Source organism: Ovis canadensis, chromosome 19 (assembly GCF_042477335.2).
Source record: "Ovis canadensis isolate MfBH-ARS-UI-01 breed Bighorn chromosome 19, ARS-UI_OviCan_v2, whole genome shotgun sequence".
Classification (NCBI taxonomy): domain Eukaryota; kingdom Metazoa; phylum Chordata; class Mammalia; order Artiodactyla; family Bovidae; genus Ovis; species Ovis canadensis.
Window position 1 is genome coordinate 29373836 of NC_091263.1, and position 18689 is coordinate 29392524.

General features: G+C 58.7%; 1 protein-coding gene across 1 annotated transcript; it reads left to right on the forward strand.

The window, feature by feature from the left end:
* The first annotated feature begins 4368 nt into the window (after positions 1 to 4368).
* Positions 4369 to 18226, forward strand: ZBTB47 (zinc finger and BTB domain containing 47). Its single transcript, XM_069561804.2, has 6 exons — positions 4369 to 4585; positions 9071 to 10621; positions 12251 to 12398; positions 13686 to 13801; positions 14417 to 14561; positions 14748 to 18226. The coding sequence occupies exons 1-6, from the start codon at positions 4583 to 4585 to the stop codon at positions 15104 to 15106; spliced, it is 2322 nt and encodes a 773-aa protein (XP_069417905.1). The 5' UTR covers positions 4369 to 4582; the 3' UTR covers positions 15107 to 18226.
* The last annotated feature ends 463 nt before the right edge of the window (positions 18227 to 18689 follow it).

The following is an 18689-nucleotide window of genomic DNA, read 5'->3' on the forward strand; positions in this document are numbered from 1 at the left end:
GGGAAGAGACTGGGCTCAGATGGCTGGTCTTTAGGAGAGGGAATCCACTCTGCCGCTGCTCAGAGAGGTGAGCGCCTAAATCCCATGAGGGACTTGTGAAGAATGGACTGGGCAGAATGCCAAGAGGACTCCTGCACAGCAGTCCTTTGATGCTGTAACGGTTGGGGGGAGGAGCTGGTTCCCTGGAAGATGGCAGCTCGTAGACAGACCCTGGGCAGCTTCAGCCAGTACCTGAGGAACATGAGGCAAGGAGGGCCTACCTGGGCAACACGCAAAGGAGCAGGAGGCTCTAACAGACTGTTTTCTTGAATGATTTCAGTAGAAGGTAAGGGCAGAGTACTCCATTGCGCCTGCCTCCTTTACTCCCTATGAATCAGAAGGACTGCAGTGGGTCTATGCCAAGCTTGGGGTCAAGCACTTCTGCCTCTTGGAGACCCCAGGCCCCAACATTCACCTTCTATAGCTATTGAGCTCAAGCTCTACAGACTGAGCTGAGTTTCACAGTCTGCAGGACCCAGACTAGCTGGGGGAGGGTTGTGTCTCTTCAGCCAGCCTGGAGATCTGAGGGCATTGGGGTTAAAAAAAAAAGTGACCTGAGCACTCAGCACAAACGCTTGCATTCTGCATCTGGAGGCCTGCCACTCATTTGTAATGTGAAGCTAATAGTCCTTAGACTGCTGGTCTCTCAGCTCACACCCAGAAAGATGGTGCAACCAGACATGAAAACCAGGAGTGTGCACCCCTTTCCAGACCATCCTGGAGATGAATCAGCCTCCCAGAGAGCCCACAGGGGATAGGACTCTGGGCTGGCATGTCCCCAGTCTCCAGTCACCAGGGCCTCCTGCAACTAAAATCTCTGCCACCAGGCTAGATTCCCAGAGAAGGATCCCACCGGTCTCAATGTCTCTGGCCCAATTGGACTTTATTTTGAAGGAGTAAAGGATCTCTGTGAGCAACTATTCTGTGGCACAGCCCTTAAGGGTTTGGGGTCTGAGCCAGACTGCTTGGGTTCAAGTTTCACTCTGATACTTCTTGGTGGGTAACTGGGTAAATTGTTTGACCTTTATAGTTATTAATATAACTTCTCCATTTTAGGAGCGGTGAGGATTAAATGCTTAGAAGTAAGCACACGTTGAAGTGGTTCGGGGACACTAGTTCCTATGCTTGCCTCCAGGTGGAGAGTATGAGGAGGGCCAGGCTCAGTCACTAGTGAGAGGCCCAGGGCCCCTTGAACCAGCAGGGTGGAGAGGATCCTGGAAGCTGCTAGGGAGGCCTTAAATGCCTAGGCCATGACGTTTATGCTGCTGGAGGGAACTGGGCAACCTGCTGGTTTGAATTAGGCCCTACCACCTACAGCTGTAGCCTATTAGTGCTGAGCTCTGAACAGGAGCGATCCACTCCCCTCCAACCCCTCACCCAGGGATCTCTGCTCCCTCAACCTACAGAGCCCTGGGTCCACACCTAGTGGGTAAGTTGAACTTCCCTGCCACCCCTCCAGCCCTGTGCTGCAACATCCCTTTCTGTTTTCTGGCGCTGCCCACTCTACTCCCCCATTGCAGTTAACGCAGCTCCACGCCCCGCCTAGGGAGGCTAAACCCTGTTGTGTGCAGACACACGCAAGTGCTGCCCCAGCACGTTTTGGGTCTGTTCCTCCTCCAACATGGGAGAGAAGTTCGGGGCTAGAAGCTTAGGGAAGTTGTGGGGGAAAAAAAAGCAGAAAACACCGAGCTGGCCTCTAGAAGCAGGGGTGTGGCTTTGCTGACCTTGCCAGCACCCAGTCCCAAGTGTCTGAGGATCATCCAGCCCTGCCCTGGTCTCCACAAACTCCTGACTTGCCCCCGTGGCATGTGATTCTGGCCTGGGATCCCCCTCACAATAACTCGTCCCACCTTGGACCCTCTAGAAAGCCTGCCTTGACCAACCCTGAGGGGAAGATCCTGTGGCATGGCCCTTTTCAAGGCCAAGGGAACAATTCTGCCTATCTCCATCTGGCTACTCCTACAGGACAAGAATCTGGATTCTGCTACATCAAATCACCTCTGGTTCCCTGCAGATGTTTAACTGTATCCTCCCTTGGGGCATGTGCAGGGGAGTACCCTCCCTCTCCTTTTGCTCTAGTGTTACTCAACTTTCAGTCTTCAGCTCTGAGGCAGCCCCACATGAGCCCACCAGACAGCTCTTCGGACAGTGCCTTCCTGCCATGTCTCATGTGACCCAAGTGCCAGTAGCCTCTCCCAGAACTGGCTTGTCCTGGGGTTCCCCCAGTAGATGGGCTGTAGGCCAGAGAAGAAAGGGGAACAGCTGAGGTCTTCAGGAAGACTGAGCCCCCTATTCCTTCCTTTCTCACCCAACCTCTAGCCCCTTCTTTGGCTTGACTATTGCAACCAAGGCCAATTCCAAAAGGGCCAGCAGCCCTACCTTGGTCACGCTGGCCACAACCCCTGCCAAACCTTGGCTGGGAAATGGGCCCAAGAGTGTCCCTTGCAGCCGTCTGCCAGGCTCCTCCCAGTTTGTGGGGCAGGCTGCTCCAGCCTCATCTTTCCTTGGCTCCTCACACTGGTATCTGACTGTGAAATCTGTCCTGCTCTGCCTTCACTGTCCTTAGCCAACCAATGGGTACACAGTTCCTCTCTTACTACCTCTCAGGCCCGTGCAAGGGAGCCACAGAGTCAGATGAGGAAGTGGGTTGGGATGGTGGAAGAAGCAGAAGGCAGCCCTGAGGTGATGGGCTGGTCAGACATGCAGGTTGCTCTGGCCTGGCCTCAGCTTGAGGCCTTTGGGAGCTGAGTCAACTCACCCACCACAGCCACAGAGATGCAGCGTATCTGCTGTGTGGTCATCGCTGGGGGCATGAGCCCCCATCTGTGCCCCTTCTTCTCTTGCCATCTCTTTTTTCCACCAAGGTCTCATCTCACCCTCCATCCAGCTATGTGGTTTCTTCCTCTTTCTCTTGGCACTCTTTGGTCACCCCCATTTTTGCCCATGAGATGGTTTTCTCCCTGACCCTGGAATGGCCTTGTCTTAAGGGCCTAAATCCTGGCCTCACGGGAGGCCGTTGCAGTTTCACAGGACAGACATCAGACTGCGGGATGGCGCCTGCCTGGGATCTTGGCTTCTACTCCATTTCCTTTTCTGGCACCCAGAACCAAGTTACTCTGAACTGGCCCCAGAGGCCCTGCCCCCTCATGAGCAAGGTGGCATACTCAGGGGACACTGCTACAGCCAGGCATGGGCGGGTGTGTAAGCGCAAGTGCATGTGTGAGTGAAGAGGGTGGGGGATACAGTGTGGTACTGCCCAGATGTGGGCAATGTGAAAGTGACCAAACATGGGGCAGCCATCAGCTTGGAGTAGGGGAACAGAAGCATCTGAATGATGACATAGAGGCCCGCAGAGGCCCCCTCTCCACAATAATGGCCCAACTACCACCTAGACTCTGCGAGGCCCACCGCCCTGTGGTCCCCACTCTGCTGCCTGCTTGGCCTGGCAGTGTTTCTTTGCAGCCTCTTGCCAGCACAACCGCCCCCAGCCCCCACTGGCATCCCTGCCAGAGCAGCATTCCGCAGGCCTGGCTGCATCTCCCCAGCAGAAACAGCAGGAAGGCCTCTCAGCAGCCATCAAGCTACATGGCTGGGGGACACAGTGGAACCTGGGCCTCTGGCCCTCACTCTTCTAGTCTTGACTTCTCCCAGCCCTGGGTCTGTCACATGAAAGGATTTGATCAATGCCCCTGTGGTTCTCATTCTCCCATCTCCTGCCCTGGGCGTCCCTGTGCAGCCAGAGGCAGCCACCAGGTCAGTATGGATTGACAAGAAGCAAGTTCTGGAGACGAATAACATAAACCCTGAGCTGCCCTGGGATCGGGGTGGGGGGTCAGCTCAGCTGAGATCCCAGACTCACTCTCAGGTCAGAGCAGCCCAGGTCAGAGGGTGGGGATGGTGACCCAGAGAGGATACGCAGGGTTCAGTCCCTCAGTGTGAGGTCGCTCAGGGGAGCAGGTGTAAGCCTTTTCTGTAACTGGTTGGTGGGCGCGGGAGCGCCCAGCTTCCCCATTTCGGTGCCTCCTCCTCCTATGACCCCACCTCGGTGGCGCAGCTGGAGGGCTCCCAGGTTAGACTCCGGGATGAACTTCCCGGCGGAAGGGGGGCTCGGTGCGAGAGAGTGAGTCCAGGGACCATCTTCTAGGATGGGAGCGACGGGGCCTGGCCGGAGTCCGCGGCGGCCCGAGGCGGGGCTGGCTGCACCCGGACGGCGAGTACCACGCGTGTCCGCGCCCCCGCCGGCGCGCAGGGCGGCCTGGCCCTTTAAGCGTCCAGACGGCGGCCCCAGCTGACGCGCGGGCTCCAATCGGCGCCCCGCGCCCCCCGCCCGCCGCGCCTGAGGCTCTGGGGCCGCAGCTGCTCGGCGGCTGCACTCGCCGCGGCCCTGCGCCTCCGCCCGCCCGGCCGCGCCCCCGGGGGCCATGGTCGCGGGGCCCTGCGCGGGGGCGGCCCCCAGCGCGGCGCTACATGGAGCGGCCCGGGCCTGGCCGCCGGGGGCAGCGCGATCCCGCGGGGCCCTGTGAGCCCCCAGCGCCACGGCACCATGGTACGCAAGGCCCTGCCTGTCCCCCCACTTATCCGCCCACCTGCCCTCTCTGCCCTCTCGAGCGAACAGCCGGTCGTCTCGGAGTGGAGGGGTGTGAGGGTTCTTAGCCCTCTCCGGGTCTCCCCTACCGCTTCTCTGGGTCCCTGCCGGCTGGGAATGCGGAGCTCTGACGCGGCCCTGGGCTGGGAAGGGGTTAAATTCCTGGGGTTGGGGCCGGGGCGCGAGAGGCTGAGGTCCTGCTTGGCACGGGCGGAGGGGGGCGCTTCTCTGGGCCGGGGACGGCGCCGCCCTCGGACTGGGTGATGGGGGGAGGGAGGAGGTCGGATTCCCGCCTGGGCCTTGGGCCACGTGGGCGCTGGAGCCGCCCTGCCAGGGGATTCGGGGCTCCTGGGCCAAGCGGGATGGGGGGAGGACGACTGCAGCTCTGGTCCAAACTCCTGTGTGACCTTGGACCCGTCCCCCGCCCTCTCTGGGCCTGTTTCTTGGGAAGGACGAGTGGCCTGAGTTGAGAGGAGGCTGGCACAGATACTCTCTCCCTAAAAGGAGGAGGCTGTAGGTCATGAGCCTGTGCCCCCTGTGCTCATTCTGGGTCCACCCACTGCTTTCTGGGGACGGAAGAATTGACGTGGGAGTAGGGGCTGCAGATGGACACCCAGGTTTCATCCTGGGGCCTCCAGGGAGATGCTGGGGCAGGGTAGGGAGCTAGCTGGTGGTTTTGTGATGGTGAGGCAGGGTACCTCTCAGGAGTAGAAGGCTCTGCCGGTGGTGCAGCCTCCGCAGGTGTCCCTGGCACCTGGCCTGCCCCCACCAGCCTGGCTTGTGGGGGAGGGTTTGAGGGCATGAAATGCCCTGGCAACACAAGTCCCTGACCACTCCTCTGGTCTTGTGTCTTAGCCCAGCTGGCCTGGACTTGGGTTGGGGTGTGTGACTGCAGCCGGCACAGCCAGATGGGGAGGGGCATCTACAGCTTCAGGAAACTGGCACATCTGGCTGGAGAGGCAGACACAGCTGGTGGGCCCTGTGTGGGAGGTACCAGGCCACTGGGGGTGGGGGTGGGGGTAGCCATACCCCACTGAGGGGCTGCCACATAAGGACTCAGGCAGCATCTGTGTGCCTGGTCAAGGAAGTCCAGTCAGGGCTCCTGGTTGTAAGATCCTTGGGCCCCTCAAGGGCCAGGGATGGTGCAGCCTTGCCTGGGGGTATTGCCTCAGAAATGGAGTCTCTGGGGCAACACTACCCCCCAGGCTAACCTTTCCTCCCCTGCTGAGGCCAGAGGAGTCTTCACTGGATCCTGGGACCAGATGTGCACACAGGAAATGTTAGGCACTGCCCTTGACCCATGGCAGATAGGCACTGGAGGGCATTCTGTGAAGGAGCAGTGGACCTGGGATGGGTACCCCACAACAGGTCTGACATTGACAAGTCCTTATCCAAGCTACTTCCCCACCACTCTCTGGCCCCTGGAGGCCCTGAGGAACTTCTGTTACAACCAAATTGCATCCTGACCCCTCACTGACTTGCAGGTGGCAGCCGCTCTAGGGAGGAGGGTACAGGTTGCCGGAGGTGCTGGTGGGGTCTGGGGAAGCACAGCTGGTCCCGAGACGCCTCGTCCTGCTTTTTGAGTCATTAAAGGCCAAGAAATACTTCTGTGTGGACTAGTATCCAGTCCAACACAGATTGGATGGCCTCAGCAGGGCTGAGAGTTCAGGGGCTCTGCTTCTGTTGACTGTGAGACCCTCCCACTCTGAGCCCATCTGTGTAATAAAGTTTGGTCCCAGAAGATGAATTAGAATGAGTCAGAGGATGGAGATAAAAGGGGGTTGGCACCTTATTCCTGTTAGATTGGCTAGACCTAGATGGGCTAGGAGCCCTGAGACAGAGGAACAAACAAGTGGCTTCTTGGCTGGAGTAAAGGAGGTGCTGGGGAGGAACTCAAGAGAGATGGTGGTGGACTTCCCTGCTGGGCCAGTGGTTGGGAATCTGCTTGCCAATACAGGGAACATGGGTTCAGTCCCTGGTCCAGGAAGATCCTACGTGCTGCGGGGTAGCCGGGCCTGTGCGCCACAACTGCTAGAGCCTACAAGCTGCAGCTGCTGAAATAAAAAAGAGAGCATGAGGTGCGTGCTGCCCTGGGCTACTGGGTGTGAAGGGTGAAGCCCAGGGCAGGTCCTCTCATTCAAGTGACTGAAAGGACTGACATAAAGGGGAGGGGTAGACTGTGGACGAATGGGACTGGGGTTTCATCCCAAGGCTTCCAGAAAGATGCATAGGGTAGGAGAGCTGATGGCTTTGCAGTGCAACAAGGTACCCTCAAATGTAGGAGGCTCTGACTTAGTGGACAGGGCCTGAGGAGGGCCAGAACCAGGCAGGTCTTTGATAGATGTTAACTGAATATCTGCTGTGCGCTGGATCCATGCAAGGAACTGGGCACCCTGCCTGTCTGTGCTGCTCATCTTTTGGGGAAGCCGCTGTGGTGGGAGCAAGAATTAAGCCAGCCCTTGCTCCAGGCAATTCACAGATACTGAAAGTGGCCCAAGGATCTAATAATCTGACCAATCAGATTCAAAGGCCTCCTTCAGGCTCCACCAAGATGACATCATCTGGGAACATCTGGGCCTGGACCACACCTGACCTGGGGTCTGGGGGGCCTAGAGGGAAAGGGTTTGGTACAGGCCTTGGGATGCAGGACTTTTGATGCTAAAACCAGAGCTGTCCCCAGCAAACCAGTGCCGGGGTCCAGCCCCCGCAGGATCCAGGGGAACCTTTAGGAGAAACAGCATTGGCAAATGAATGAATGAATGAATGAGAGAGGAATAGAGGAGAGAAAGAAAGAAAGACAAGGGGAGACCAAGCTTCTTCAGTGAGCGAGGCCCGTAACTTTATTTTCAAAAGGGACTTTTATACCTTAACTTGTACATAGAGGGAAGTGAAAGATACAAGGTCATGCAGAATCAGCCCAAACACTCCAGCAGTTTTGCCCTTATTGAAGCCAGCATTTTTTCTGCATACCTTTCCCACAAATGATGTTGTGTACATTATCTTCTGGCCTTGGAGGCCTGTGAACATTTTATGACCCTCTTTTGATAAAGGCTGCTCAACCAGAAAACTTATTTTCCCTCAAAGTGTTTTTTCTTTATATTTCTAATCTATATCAGCCTCAGAAAATGCTAAACAGAGTTACATTTCTCATGGAGCAAAGGTGCAGTGAGTTACAAGAAAAAACCAATTAGCTCAAAAGTCTGATGTGGTTAATTTCAAGGCTACACTTGTTTTTCTTACATTCCAACTATGTTAACTAATGCACTCCCAGGTACACAGTGGATAAGAGATATGGGAACTTAGCAACAAGCATTGGCCCAATAATGAAATCTTATACCAGCACTACTCTAATAGTTTTTAACTCTTTGAAAGGCTCTATGTTTTAGGCTTCCCGTGCCTCTCACAGTTGGGAGGCTGTGAATAATCACATGCGTAGCTGCAGGAGTCTGGATAAACCTGCCAAGCAAGCTAGAATGCTAACAGAGGGGGTTTGACTTGAAATATTCCTCTCATGTCCAGGAGATTTATTAGCTAGAGCCCTAAGTTGGTTTTCTCCAGAGAAAGGTGGTCAGGAATAGCCCCCTGTTCATGTCAGGAGAGGTGGTGAGAGGCACAAAATAGTAAGACAGACAGATTCTGGTTTTGGGGTAGATGCTTGAGCTGGTCCGGGGGGGTCCCTCAAGGCCTGAAGCCTTGCTTATCAGATCTCTTCCACATGACCTTGTCATGGGTGGGATCTCCGGTGCTGGCTCCTGGCAAACCAGGACTGGGTCGTCTCAGGCATCCTTTCAGTATTTCCAGGCCCCGTGGATTCTCTCCCTGACACTCACTTACAGATAAAACCAATCCTGCCCAACCCCAAACACCTCAGGAACAGAAGTCACCTAGCTCACTGCTCTCTCTTTGGCCACTGTGCCTCCAGGAGAGTGACTGTGACTTTTCTTCCTAAAGTGTCTGGGGCTGGGCAGGATTGGTTTTATCTGTGAGTGAGTGTCAGGGAGAGAATCCATGGGGACCAGAAATACTGAAATGATGCCTCTGGGGAGACAACCCAGTCCTCGTTTTTGCTGGGGACGGCCCTGGTTTTAGCATCAGAAGTCCTGCATCCCAGGAAACCCCTAGGTTCCTGGCCCACCCGCATGGTTGGTCCCCCTCGAACCTTTTCCTTCCCCTTTCCTCCTTTTCCGCTTCCCTTCCCGGGATGGCTGCTCCCATTTCACAGTGGAAGAGCTGGAGGCCCAGAAAAGTCAGCCACTGACCCAGGAGCTGATATGCAGCCTCAGGAGTTTAAGCTCTGAGGGACAGCTGACTCGGCCTTGAATCCTGGTTCCCCATCGTCTTTGCTTGAGTTTCGGCACCTTCTCTGTCACGTGGAACCAAGAGTGATGGGGGGTGGGGGGCACCTCCTGGCTGGCCTCGACCTGACCTGTGCCGTCGGCCCCGCAGTTGCTGGTTGAGAAGACAACGGACTCACCGGCGGCCGAGTTCTCGCTGGTGGAGGACGTGGCGCTGCACTTCGCTTGCTTGATGGGCCGCCTGAACGAGCAGCGCCTCTTCCAGCCTGACCTGTGCGACGTGGACTTGGTGCTGGTGCCCCAGCGCAGCGTCTTCCCGGCCCACAAGGGCGTGCTGGCCGCCTACAGCCAGTTCTTCCACTCACTCTTCACCCAGAACAAGCAGCTGCAGCGCGTGGAGCTGTCCCTGGAGGCGCTGGCGCCTGGTGGCCTGCAGCAGATCCTCAACTTCATCTACACGTCCAAGCTGCTGGTCAACGCAGCCAACGTCCACGAAGTGCTGAGTGCTGCCTCACTGCTGCAGATGGCCGACATCGCCGCGTCCTGCCAGGAGCTGCTAGATGCCCGCTCCCTCGGCCCCCCGGGCCCCGGCGCCGTGGCCCTCGCCCAGCCGGCTGCTGGCTGCACCCCGGCTGCGCCAACCTACTACTGTGACATCAAGCAGGAGGCTGACGCCCCGGGCCTGCCCAAGATCTACGCCCGAGAGGGCCCCGACCCCTACTCCGTGCGCGTCGAGGACGGGGCTGGGGCCACAGGTGGCACGGTGCCTGCCGCCCTCGGGCCGGCTCAGCCCTTCTTCAAGGAGGAGAAAGAGGGTGGCGTTGAAGAGGCTGGCGGGCCCCCGGCCAGCTTGTGCAAGCTGGAGGGTGGGGAGGAGCTGGAGGAAGAGCTCGGGGGTTCTGGCACCTACAGTCGGCGGGAGCAGTCCCAGATCATCGTGGAGGTGAACCTCAACAACCAGACACTGCACGTGTCCACAGGGCCCGAGGGCAAGCCAGGCGCTGCCACCGGCCCGGCCACCATGGTGCTGGGCCGGGAGGATGGGCTGCAGAGACACTCGGAAGAGGAGGAGGATGAGGAGGAGGAGGAGGAAGAGGAGGAGGAGGAGGAAGAGGAGGGAGGAGGCAGTGGAGCAGAGGAGGAGGAGGAGGAGGGCGGCAGTCAGGGGGAGGATGAGGAGGATGAGGAGGAGGAAGGGCACAGCGAGCAACAGGAGGAAGAGGAGGAGGAAGAGGAGGGGCACAGCGAGCAGGATCAGGAGAGCTCAGAGGAGGAGGAAGATGAGGAGGACGGGGAGGCAGGGGGCAGGCAGGGGGGGTTGGGGCGCCGCAGCAGCCGGGCAGAGCCCCCTGCCCACAGTCGCATGGCCACGAGGTCTGCCCGGCGCTGTGGCCCCCCTGAGCCAGAGGAGGCCGGGCGGCGGGGCGGGAAGCGGCCAAAGCCACCTGCAGGAGTGGCTCCCGCTCCTGGCTCCCGAGGGCCACAGGCGGCCGATGGGCTGGGGGCCAAGGTGAAGCTGGAGGAAAAACAGCACCATCCATGCCAGAAGTGCCCGCGCGTTTTCAACAACCGTTGGTACATGGAGAAGCACATGAACGTGACCCACAGCCGCATGCAGATCTGCGACCAGTGCGGCAAGCGCTTCCTGCTAGAGAGTGAGCTGCTGCTGCACCGGCAGACGGACTGCGAACGCAACATCCAGGTGGGCCTCCAAGGAGCCTGCAGGGGGCAGGCATCCAGGCTGAGCCAGGCCGGAACTGGGCCCTGGGTTCCTGCTGCCCGCGTTGTCTGCACAGTCTGCAGAGAGCAGGCTCAGCCGCCACCCCCCAACCCCACCCCAGGGACAGTGGGACCAGCCACGGCCCAAGGGTGAGCCCAGGGTGGTGAGAGCTCAGGGGATGACATCAGGGAGAGCTTCCTGGAGGAGGCAGATAGAGCTGGGCTTCCGCAAGAGCAGAGATGTGCAGAAAGGATTGGAACAAACAGTACCCTTGCCAGAGGGGCAGAGGGGAGCCGGGACTCAGAAGAGAGTTGTCTGAGCATGTGAGGCTGGGGGACAGCCAGCTCTGAGGAGGGATGAGTCAGTGTTTTTGTAAGTCTTTGGACTGCTGCAAGGCCAGCAGGGCCCCCAGGTATGTAGTTTGGTAGATTGAGCAGTGCAGGAAAGCACAGAGGGAAGGAGGGGTTTGTCCGGAAGGGGGCGCCATTTTCCACTTACTGCAAGGGCTGAGTGGAGCAAGGGGCAGCCAGGCGGGAGGAACCCCTTCATTTAGCTCTTTGGAGGTACCAGCTGGCCTGGGCATGGGGAAGAGGGACTGGATGAGCAGTTCAGGAAGTGCAGGGGGCCCAACAGGAAGGCTGCCGGGGCCAAACAGGGGAGCTGGGCTGACTGCCAAGCCTTGAGCCAGCCTGCATCTGGGCCAGCCTGGCCTTTCAGGGTGAAGACAGCACAAGGCCAGCCAAGTGATTTTTTGCCTTTTCTGGCCAAGAGTGAGGTTGAGGGGCAGTAGGTAGGCGATGCTAATTGCCTGAACTAATTGCTAATTGGAGAAAGTGTTACCTGAGGGTTACCTGGATTCCTGCCCCACCCTCAGGCACATGCTCCCACTTGCCTGCCTGCTGGGCTGCCCTGTGACTCGCCACATGCACACCCCTGAGCTTCTTTCCTGAAAGGAAAAGACGCTTGTACTTCTTCTGCCCTGGGTACCCTGACCCAATTTCTGCCTAAGCCCTGGCCTACTGCAGGGTTAAGGGCCCAGGAGACGAGGAGGAGGGGAGTGTGGTCCCCAGGGTTCCCACTACCATCTCGTGTCCAAGAGGCCCTTGCACCTCCCGCAGTCCCCCAGCCCTTTGGAACCTTTTCCCTTGGGGCTCTCCGTGGTGTCAAGGTATGGGTCCCAGTAGGGAAGGCAGCAAAGATAGTGTCTCAGCTTTGCCAGGACCTGTTATCCGAGGGGCTCCCCCTTGAACTGTAGCCTCCTCACCCACTGTGGCCCTTCAGCCAGTTATGTATCTCCCCTCTGTAGAAAGATGTTTTGTTGAAATGAGCAGAGGAGGGACTTCATGGAAGAGGTGGCCCATGACCCTAGTGAGTTCAGGATGAGGAGGGAGAGCCCCAGGCTGCAGCCCTGGGTGGGTGGACAGGTGGGTAAGAATATTTAGGGATTTACCACCCCTGACTCTCAGAATATCAAACGTAGCTGGTCCTTGGCCATCAAGACCTCTCTCTTGAGCACAGTTCAGGTGAGGAAACTGAGGCCTAGAGAGAGGCAGTGACTTGTCCTAGGTCACATGGTCCTGACCCAGGGCCTAAAGTCTTCTCATTCCACAGTGTGTGACATGTGGCAAAGCTTTTAAGAAGCTCTGGTCCCTCCACGAGCACAATAAAATTGTGCATGGCTATGCAGAAAAGAAGTTCTCCTGTGAAATTTGTGAGAAGAAGTTCTACACCATGGCTCACGTGCGCAAGCATATGGTTGGTAAGTCTAGGCCTGTGGCGGAACGAGCCCAAGGTCCAAGCTGGGCCAGCTGCTGGGTGTGCTAGGAAGTCTTTCACATCCAGGGACAATATAAAGGGATGAGAAGGCGCCAAGTAGCTGGGAGGTGGGGCGGGGACAGTGGATGGGGCAGTCGGACCGGGGAGGGGGGAGGGCTAGTCTGGGGCCAGGGCTGCCATGTACGGTTGGGCAGGTTGCACACGGCACAAGGGCTCATGACAGGAGGGCAGGTGGAGACCAGAATCCAGCTAGCACACTGCTAGCCAGGCTGCCATCCCAACAAGGGGCTGGGTCCACCAGAGCACCTTCTGCTAAATTACACAGAGTGCTTGCTGTGTGGGCTGACACAGCCCCTGTCTCAGTCTGAGGACAGCTGTGCCCCTGACAGGGCTTCAGACTTCTCTGAATGCAACCCTCCTCCCAGGGGTCATACCTGGACACAAGTGTGTCTTGGGCCACTTCGCTACCTTGGGCATGGCTGTCCCTCCCCTCTAGGTGGGCCTGGCTGAGTCTGGTGTCTGGGTTGCCCTCCTTTCTTTGCCCACTTGGGAGATGGACCTCTCCCCACTCCCTAGCCAGGGAGAGAGTGAGCCCTGGCCAAGCCCGATGCTCTTTCTCTACCAGACAGTTCTGGAGGCTTCCAATAAGAACTGACTGGGAGCTGGGAACCTGGGGTATAGGTATCAACCAGGAGCATGCTAGGTAACGCAGGATTGGTGGTCCTTCCTGGGCTTGGATTCCCCAGCTCTGAACTGTGAGGGGGGCCCTCCCTGTCTCCAATTGCTTCCTCCCACATCTTCCTTGGAGTTTGTTTTGGCGGGGAGTGCAGATAACTCCTTCTGGATGGCAGGGGACCCAAGGCTGAGGCCTTTACAGGTGCCATCCTCTGTAAAGCCCAGCCACCTTGGAGAGCCAGGACCACTCTTCCTGTTTTTATAGAAGAGGATGCTGAGACTCACTGAGGCTCACAGCAGCCATGCAGGGAACCAGCAGCTGGGCCAGGATTTGAGCCGAGGCTAAAGAACCATGAAGGCCTCTGTGCTTGTCTGAGCAGACAGAGACCTAGCAGGGGGTGTGGGGGGGAGGGACAGGGAGGGATGGGGAAGGACCTTGCCTGGGGGACAGAGGCCACGGGGCAGGTCCCAGGGTAGATGGTGCCCCAGAAGGTGGGTTCAAGGCTCAGCGTGGCGGGTGGTCCAGCAGGGGTCCCCTGGGAGAAGCCAGATGGGTCCCCCCCAAGATGTCATGGCCATGGTGCCTGCCCCGTAGCCCACACCAAGGACATGCCCTTCACCTGCGAGACCTGTGGGAAGTCCTTCAAACGCAGCATGTCTCTCAAGGTGCACTCCCTGCAGCACTCCGGGGAGAAGCCGTTCAGATGCGAGGTGAGTCCACTTCCGCCCCAGGGACCACCCTGAACAGGGCAGGGATCAGGGGCAACAGCAGCTTAAAAACCAGGGGGTGGGGGGACTGGAGTATAGGGTGCAGAAAGAGAGGGGGCCCTCCTGTTGTTTGCATCCTTCCCTGGTTGCCCACCTACAACCCCCCTACCACATACCCCTGCTTCCTCTCCCTATCTCAATGCTGCACGTTCAGGGTGGGAAGTCTGCGTGGGTTGGAACCACAGGACAGGCTTTCTGGAGAGGTGGAGAAAGACACATCTTAGGCAGAGATCAGAGATAAGAGTTGCAGGTGGGGCTGAGGGAGGCCTTTGGACAAGGAGGAAGGATGGAGAGTCTTAAGCACAAGGGCTCCCTCCACTCTGGGGCCTTTTCCCACTTGCTGAGCCCCATTCCTGCCTGGGCCTCTCTACCTGTGACCCGTGCGCTGCCCCACCCCAGAAGCACCTCAGCCAGCCTTGGCATCCACCCCTCCTTGCCCAGGAGTCCCTCCCACTGTGTCCTTCCACGGACCTGTGAGCTGGAGACCAGCACTTCCCTCCCTGAAGGTTATTCCCCTGCTCTGCCCTGGGTCTTGCCCCCACCCTACCCTGCCCTCAGAACTGCAATGAGCGCTTCCAGTACAAGTACCAGCTGCGGTCACACATGAGCATCCACATCGGCCACAAGCAGTTCATGTGCCAGTGGTGTGGCAAAGACTTCAACATGAAGCAGTACTTTGATGAGCACATGAAGACCCACACAGGTACCCATGTCCAACGGTGATGGCTTCCGCGCCATAGCGGGCATCCTTCTCTGCCCTTTTCTGATGCTAAGCCCTGGCCTCCCTGACTCCCAAGGTCGGGTGAGGGAGGCTGGCTCACAGGTTGGGGATGGGGGGCGTGGTGGCCCCCCAGCAACTCTCCTAGGCCCATCCCCACCCACCCTGCAGGAGAGAAGCCGTACATCTGCGAAATCTGCGGCAAGAGCTTCACCAGCCGGCCCAACATGAAGCGGCACCGGCGCACGCACACCGGCGAGAAGCCCTACCCCTGCGACGTGTGTGGCCAGCGCTTCCGTTTCTCCAACATGCTCAAGGCACACAAGGAGAAGTGCTTCCGTGTCAGCCACCCCATGGCCAGCGACGGCGCCCCCGTGGCCCCGGGCCTGTCCCCCGCCCCGCCCCAGGCGCTGCCCCTGCTGCCCGGGCTGCCACAGACCCTGCCACCCCCGCCGCACCTGCCGCCCCCGCCGCCACTCTTCCCCACAGCCTCCAGCCCGGGCAGCGGGAGGCTGAGCACCAACAACTAACTGCCTGCCTGCTGCAAGGGGCCCAGGACCCTCCCCTCCTCCTTGGGGGCAGTGACACCTCCGGAGTTGGCTGGACACGGGCCTCGCCCCGAGGCCCCTGACCCTGGGGGGTGTGCAGGCTGGCAGCCCCCAGAGCTGGCCGAGGACACCTCGCTACCAAGTGCCCCCTTTCAGTGACTTCTTGAAGCCTTTACTTTTTTTGTTGTTTGTTTTTTGGGAAGTGAAGGATAAAGAAAAGAGAGGAAACCATTGGCAGTATCCCCCTCCAGGTGAGGGGGGCGCTGGAGGCGGCAGGTAGGGGGGACAGGGGCCCAGGGAGCAGGTGTGACTGGTCACTCTGCTGAGGCCTATGCCAGAGGGAGGGGGGTGGCCCAGCCCAGATCACCTTCAGCCACTTATTTGCGCCTCTCCTGGGCCCCCTAACTTGCGCCTCATATCCTGGAGGGTTTGGGGAGAAGTTGGGGTGCCATCCCCCTTTGGAGGAGGCGTGGACCCAGTGTGAGGGCTGCAGATATCCAGGCAGGGGCTTGAGCCTGGATGCCCTGGGAGCGTGCCGGGAGGCTGTGGCGAGGCGCGAAGACTGCAGCTCTGCATAGGGAGGGTCAGGGGGGTGTGGGGCGGGCAGGGGCTGGACCCCAGACATTTGCTTTCCCCATTCACAACCCTGCGGCAGGCACAGGGATCCCCAACCTGCACTAGGCTGCACCGAGGGCCCTGGGTCCTGGAGAAGATGTCCCCAGAAGCCGCTGGGCCTCAGGGTGTTGTGGGCCAGGCCCTGGGTGGACAGACGGGCTGGCTCCCACAGCACCAGCTCCCAGGGCCTGCTGCCCAGGAGCCCCTGCAGATGGGTGGACCCCAGGGGCAGGCCCCTAAGGAGGAGGCTTGGGCCAATGTTCTGAGGTTTCAAGGTGCTATCAGTGGGGCGGAGGCCAGGGCAGCTGTTCACAGAGCACCCCATCCCTCACCAGCTGCCCCAGCTGCATCTCCCACACTAGAGATGTGTGTGTCTGTGTCCGTCTGCTCCCTGAAGGCAGAGCAAGCCTCCTCCACTCCCTAGGCCTGGTCACAACCCGCCCCTGGCTGGCATCCAGCACCCTTGTCCCTCCTGGGCCTCTGTGCTCATGGATGGCACAAGGAGCCTGCATGATCAGGCCCGGGGGGTCAGGGTCGCGGGCGCTGGGAGAGCCCCAGCCTGTGCCCAATGCTTGCCCTCACGAGGCCAGCACTAATAGGACATCCTTTTTTTGTTGTCATTTAACGTCTTGATTCCTGCCTTTAAAAGGGGGAGGAAGGTTCCATAAGCTACATATTTCCTAGTTAAGCTCTTTCCTATTGTGTTTATACAGTTTTGTTTGTTATACTCTTTGCACCTTAAACCCCCATGACTACCCCCACACCACCACCTTCCCAGCATGGCTGGAGTGGGAAGAGGCCTGAGCCCAGTGGGTGGTGGAGGGGGCACTGGCCCCATCAGCCCAATGGCTGAGGGGGTCGGGACCCCTCAGACCTCCTTGTAAGGTCCATGGCGCTGGGGCAGGGGGCTGGGGACATTTTAATCATCAATAAACGAAGCACTTTATTCTGTACAGATGTGGGTAAGCCCAAGGAGCCCGAATGATTTGAGGATTTAGAATCCAAGCCACACAGCCCAGATTGTTCTCTGGGCTTAGAGGGTTTGAGTTTGGGGCTGTAGCAGGAACAGTGCAAGCCAGAGCCTACGTACGTACCCTCAGATGCCCCTGCTGTCCTCTGGGCACCCCGTCAAGAGAGGAAAGCTCGCTGTCTGGTTCCCAGCACTGCAGCTCCCCCACCCCAAGGCTGAGGGTTCTAGCCTCTTACGGGGTCAGGGTCGCACCTCTCAGGCTCCTGCTCTACTGTAGCTCTTTTCTTCTCCTGCACCCCTTGATCTCTGGGCTTCCATGACGTCCTCAGGGTCCCCCCCCCCCAACTTCCCCCTCTCCTTTGCTATTTCCAACCTCCAGTCCCAGTGCCTGGCAGCTCTTCAGAGCTGGCCCACATTTTCCTAAGAAAAGTCTGATTTCCCCAAATGGGCTGTAGGCTGGGACTCCCTTGAGCTTCTCACCCCCTGTGGCTGACACCAGGATCTCCCGTTAGAGCTGGTGGCCCTGTCACCTGCTACCGTCACTGCAGCCTTAGAGAGCCTAGGGGGCCCTGGCCAGGCTGGCCCTCTGATCCATGAAGTCAGACTTTCACAAGCAAAGGCTGGAGATGGGTGTAGGGAGCTGCTGGCGAGACCTTGTCCCAGGACTCGGGGCTCCTATTCTTGTATGCTTCCCTTCTCAGGGCACGAGAGGGGTCCAGACAGCAGGCTGGGCACTGGTCAGATGGTCATGGTATTAATAGCTTAGATGGGTACGGCCAGCCCCTCTCCTGGGAGGCCCCCGTCCTAGCGGGGACAGGAGCCCTGTGTCCCTGGTGCTAAATGCTCTCTTCCCCTTTGGCCAGTGTTGGTGGGAGCTCCTTTCTGGCCAGACCACAAGGGTCTGAAGCAATAATGGAACCTCAGCCATGCCAGTATGGATAGGGGTTCTTGTTTTACCAGCTTTTACATTTCCTTTTTAATTTTTAAAACAAATTAACAAGCACCTGGATATTGGAGGGAGGGGCTTGGGCCATCACACCCACTTCCCAGGGCTGGTGATGGGGAAGGGGCTTGGGATGATTACCTCCCACTGCAGATCTGCCAAGGAGGGCCGCTCTGTCCAGCTGGACTTCACAGCCCACTTGGCCAAGCCTCGAGTCCGGAACCTGGCCTGCCCCTCCCCAGCTCCCCTTGTAGTCCCTGGGCTTGGGCCAGCTGGGGATGAGTGGCCAGAGAGATGACCATTCAAGCCCCATGACCACAGTCCTAGGAATCCAGGCTCGGGGTGGGGGGCAGTGGGGGCAAAGCCTGAGCCTCTGATCCTGACGCTTGCTGCCATGGCCCACATGGCACCCCTCAGCAGTCGAGGGGGTGGCACTCAGTGGCGAAACGGCTGTGCCCAGGTACGTGGACCCTTGATGTCTGCACTGTGTGGTCATCCCACAGCCCCAGAGTGTGTGGGGGACTGCAGGAGGGTGAGGAGAAGAGTGGAGGGGAATAAAGGCAGTACAACTGTCCCTTGGCCCAGCCTCTTCTTTACACATGCCGCCCTGACCGTGGGCTGAAAGGACGGGGACCGCAGAGAGACGGAGGACAGCGCAGCCGCCAACGACCACATGGACACCTGTGCCCGGCGCATCCCCGGGTCCCGTCTCCCTTGCCTGAGGATGGCCTGGGCTCCTGGGGAACCTCCAGAGCCAGGGGCTGAGGTCTGAAGGAGCTTGGTGTCTGCGCCTGGGAGAACAATTCAGATGGAAGACCATGGCCTCCGAGGAGGGAGCAAGCAACTCTCCCCGTGGACCTGAGCATTATTTTGCTGGGGCGCCGGGCTCCATGCGGGATAGAATTCTAGGCTGTGGGGACACGTGGTGAATGAATGAATGCCCCTCACCATGTATGTAGCACTTGGTCTCAGATGCCCAGAGAGGGGTCTCAGATGAGATACCAGGGTATCTGAGGGGTCTCAGACACTGGGAGGGA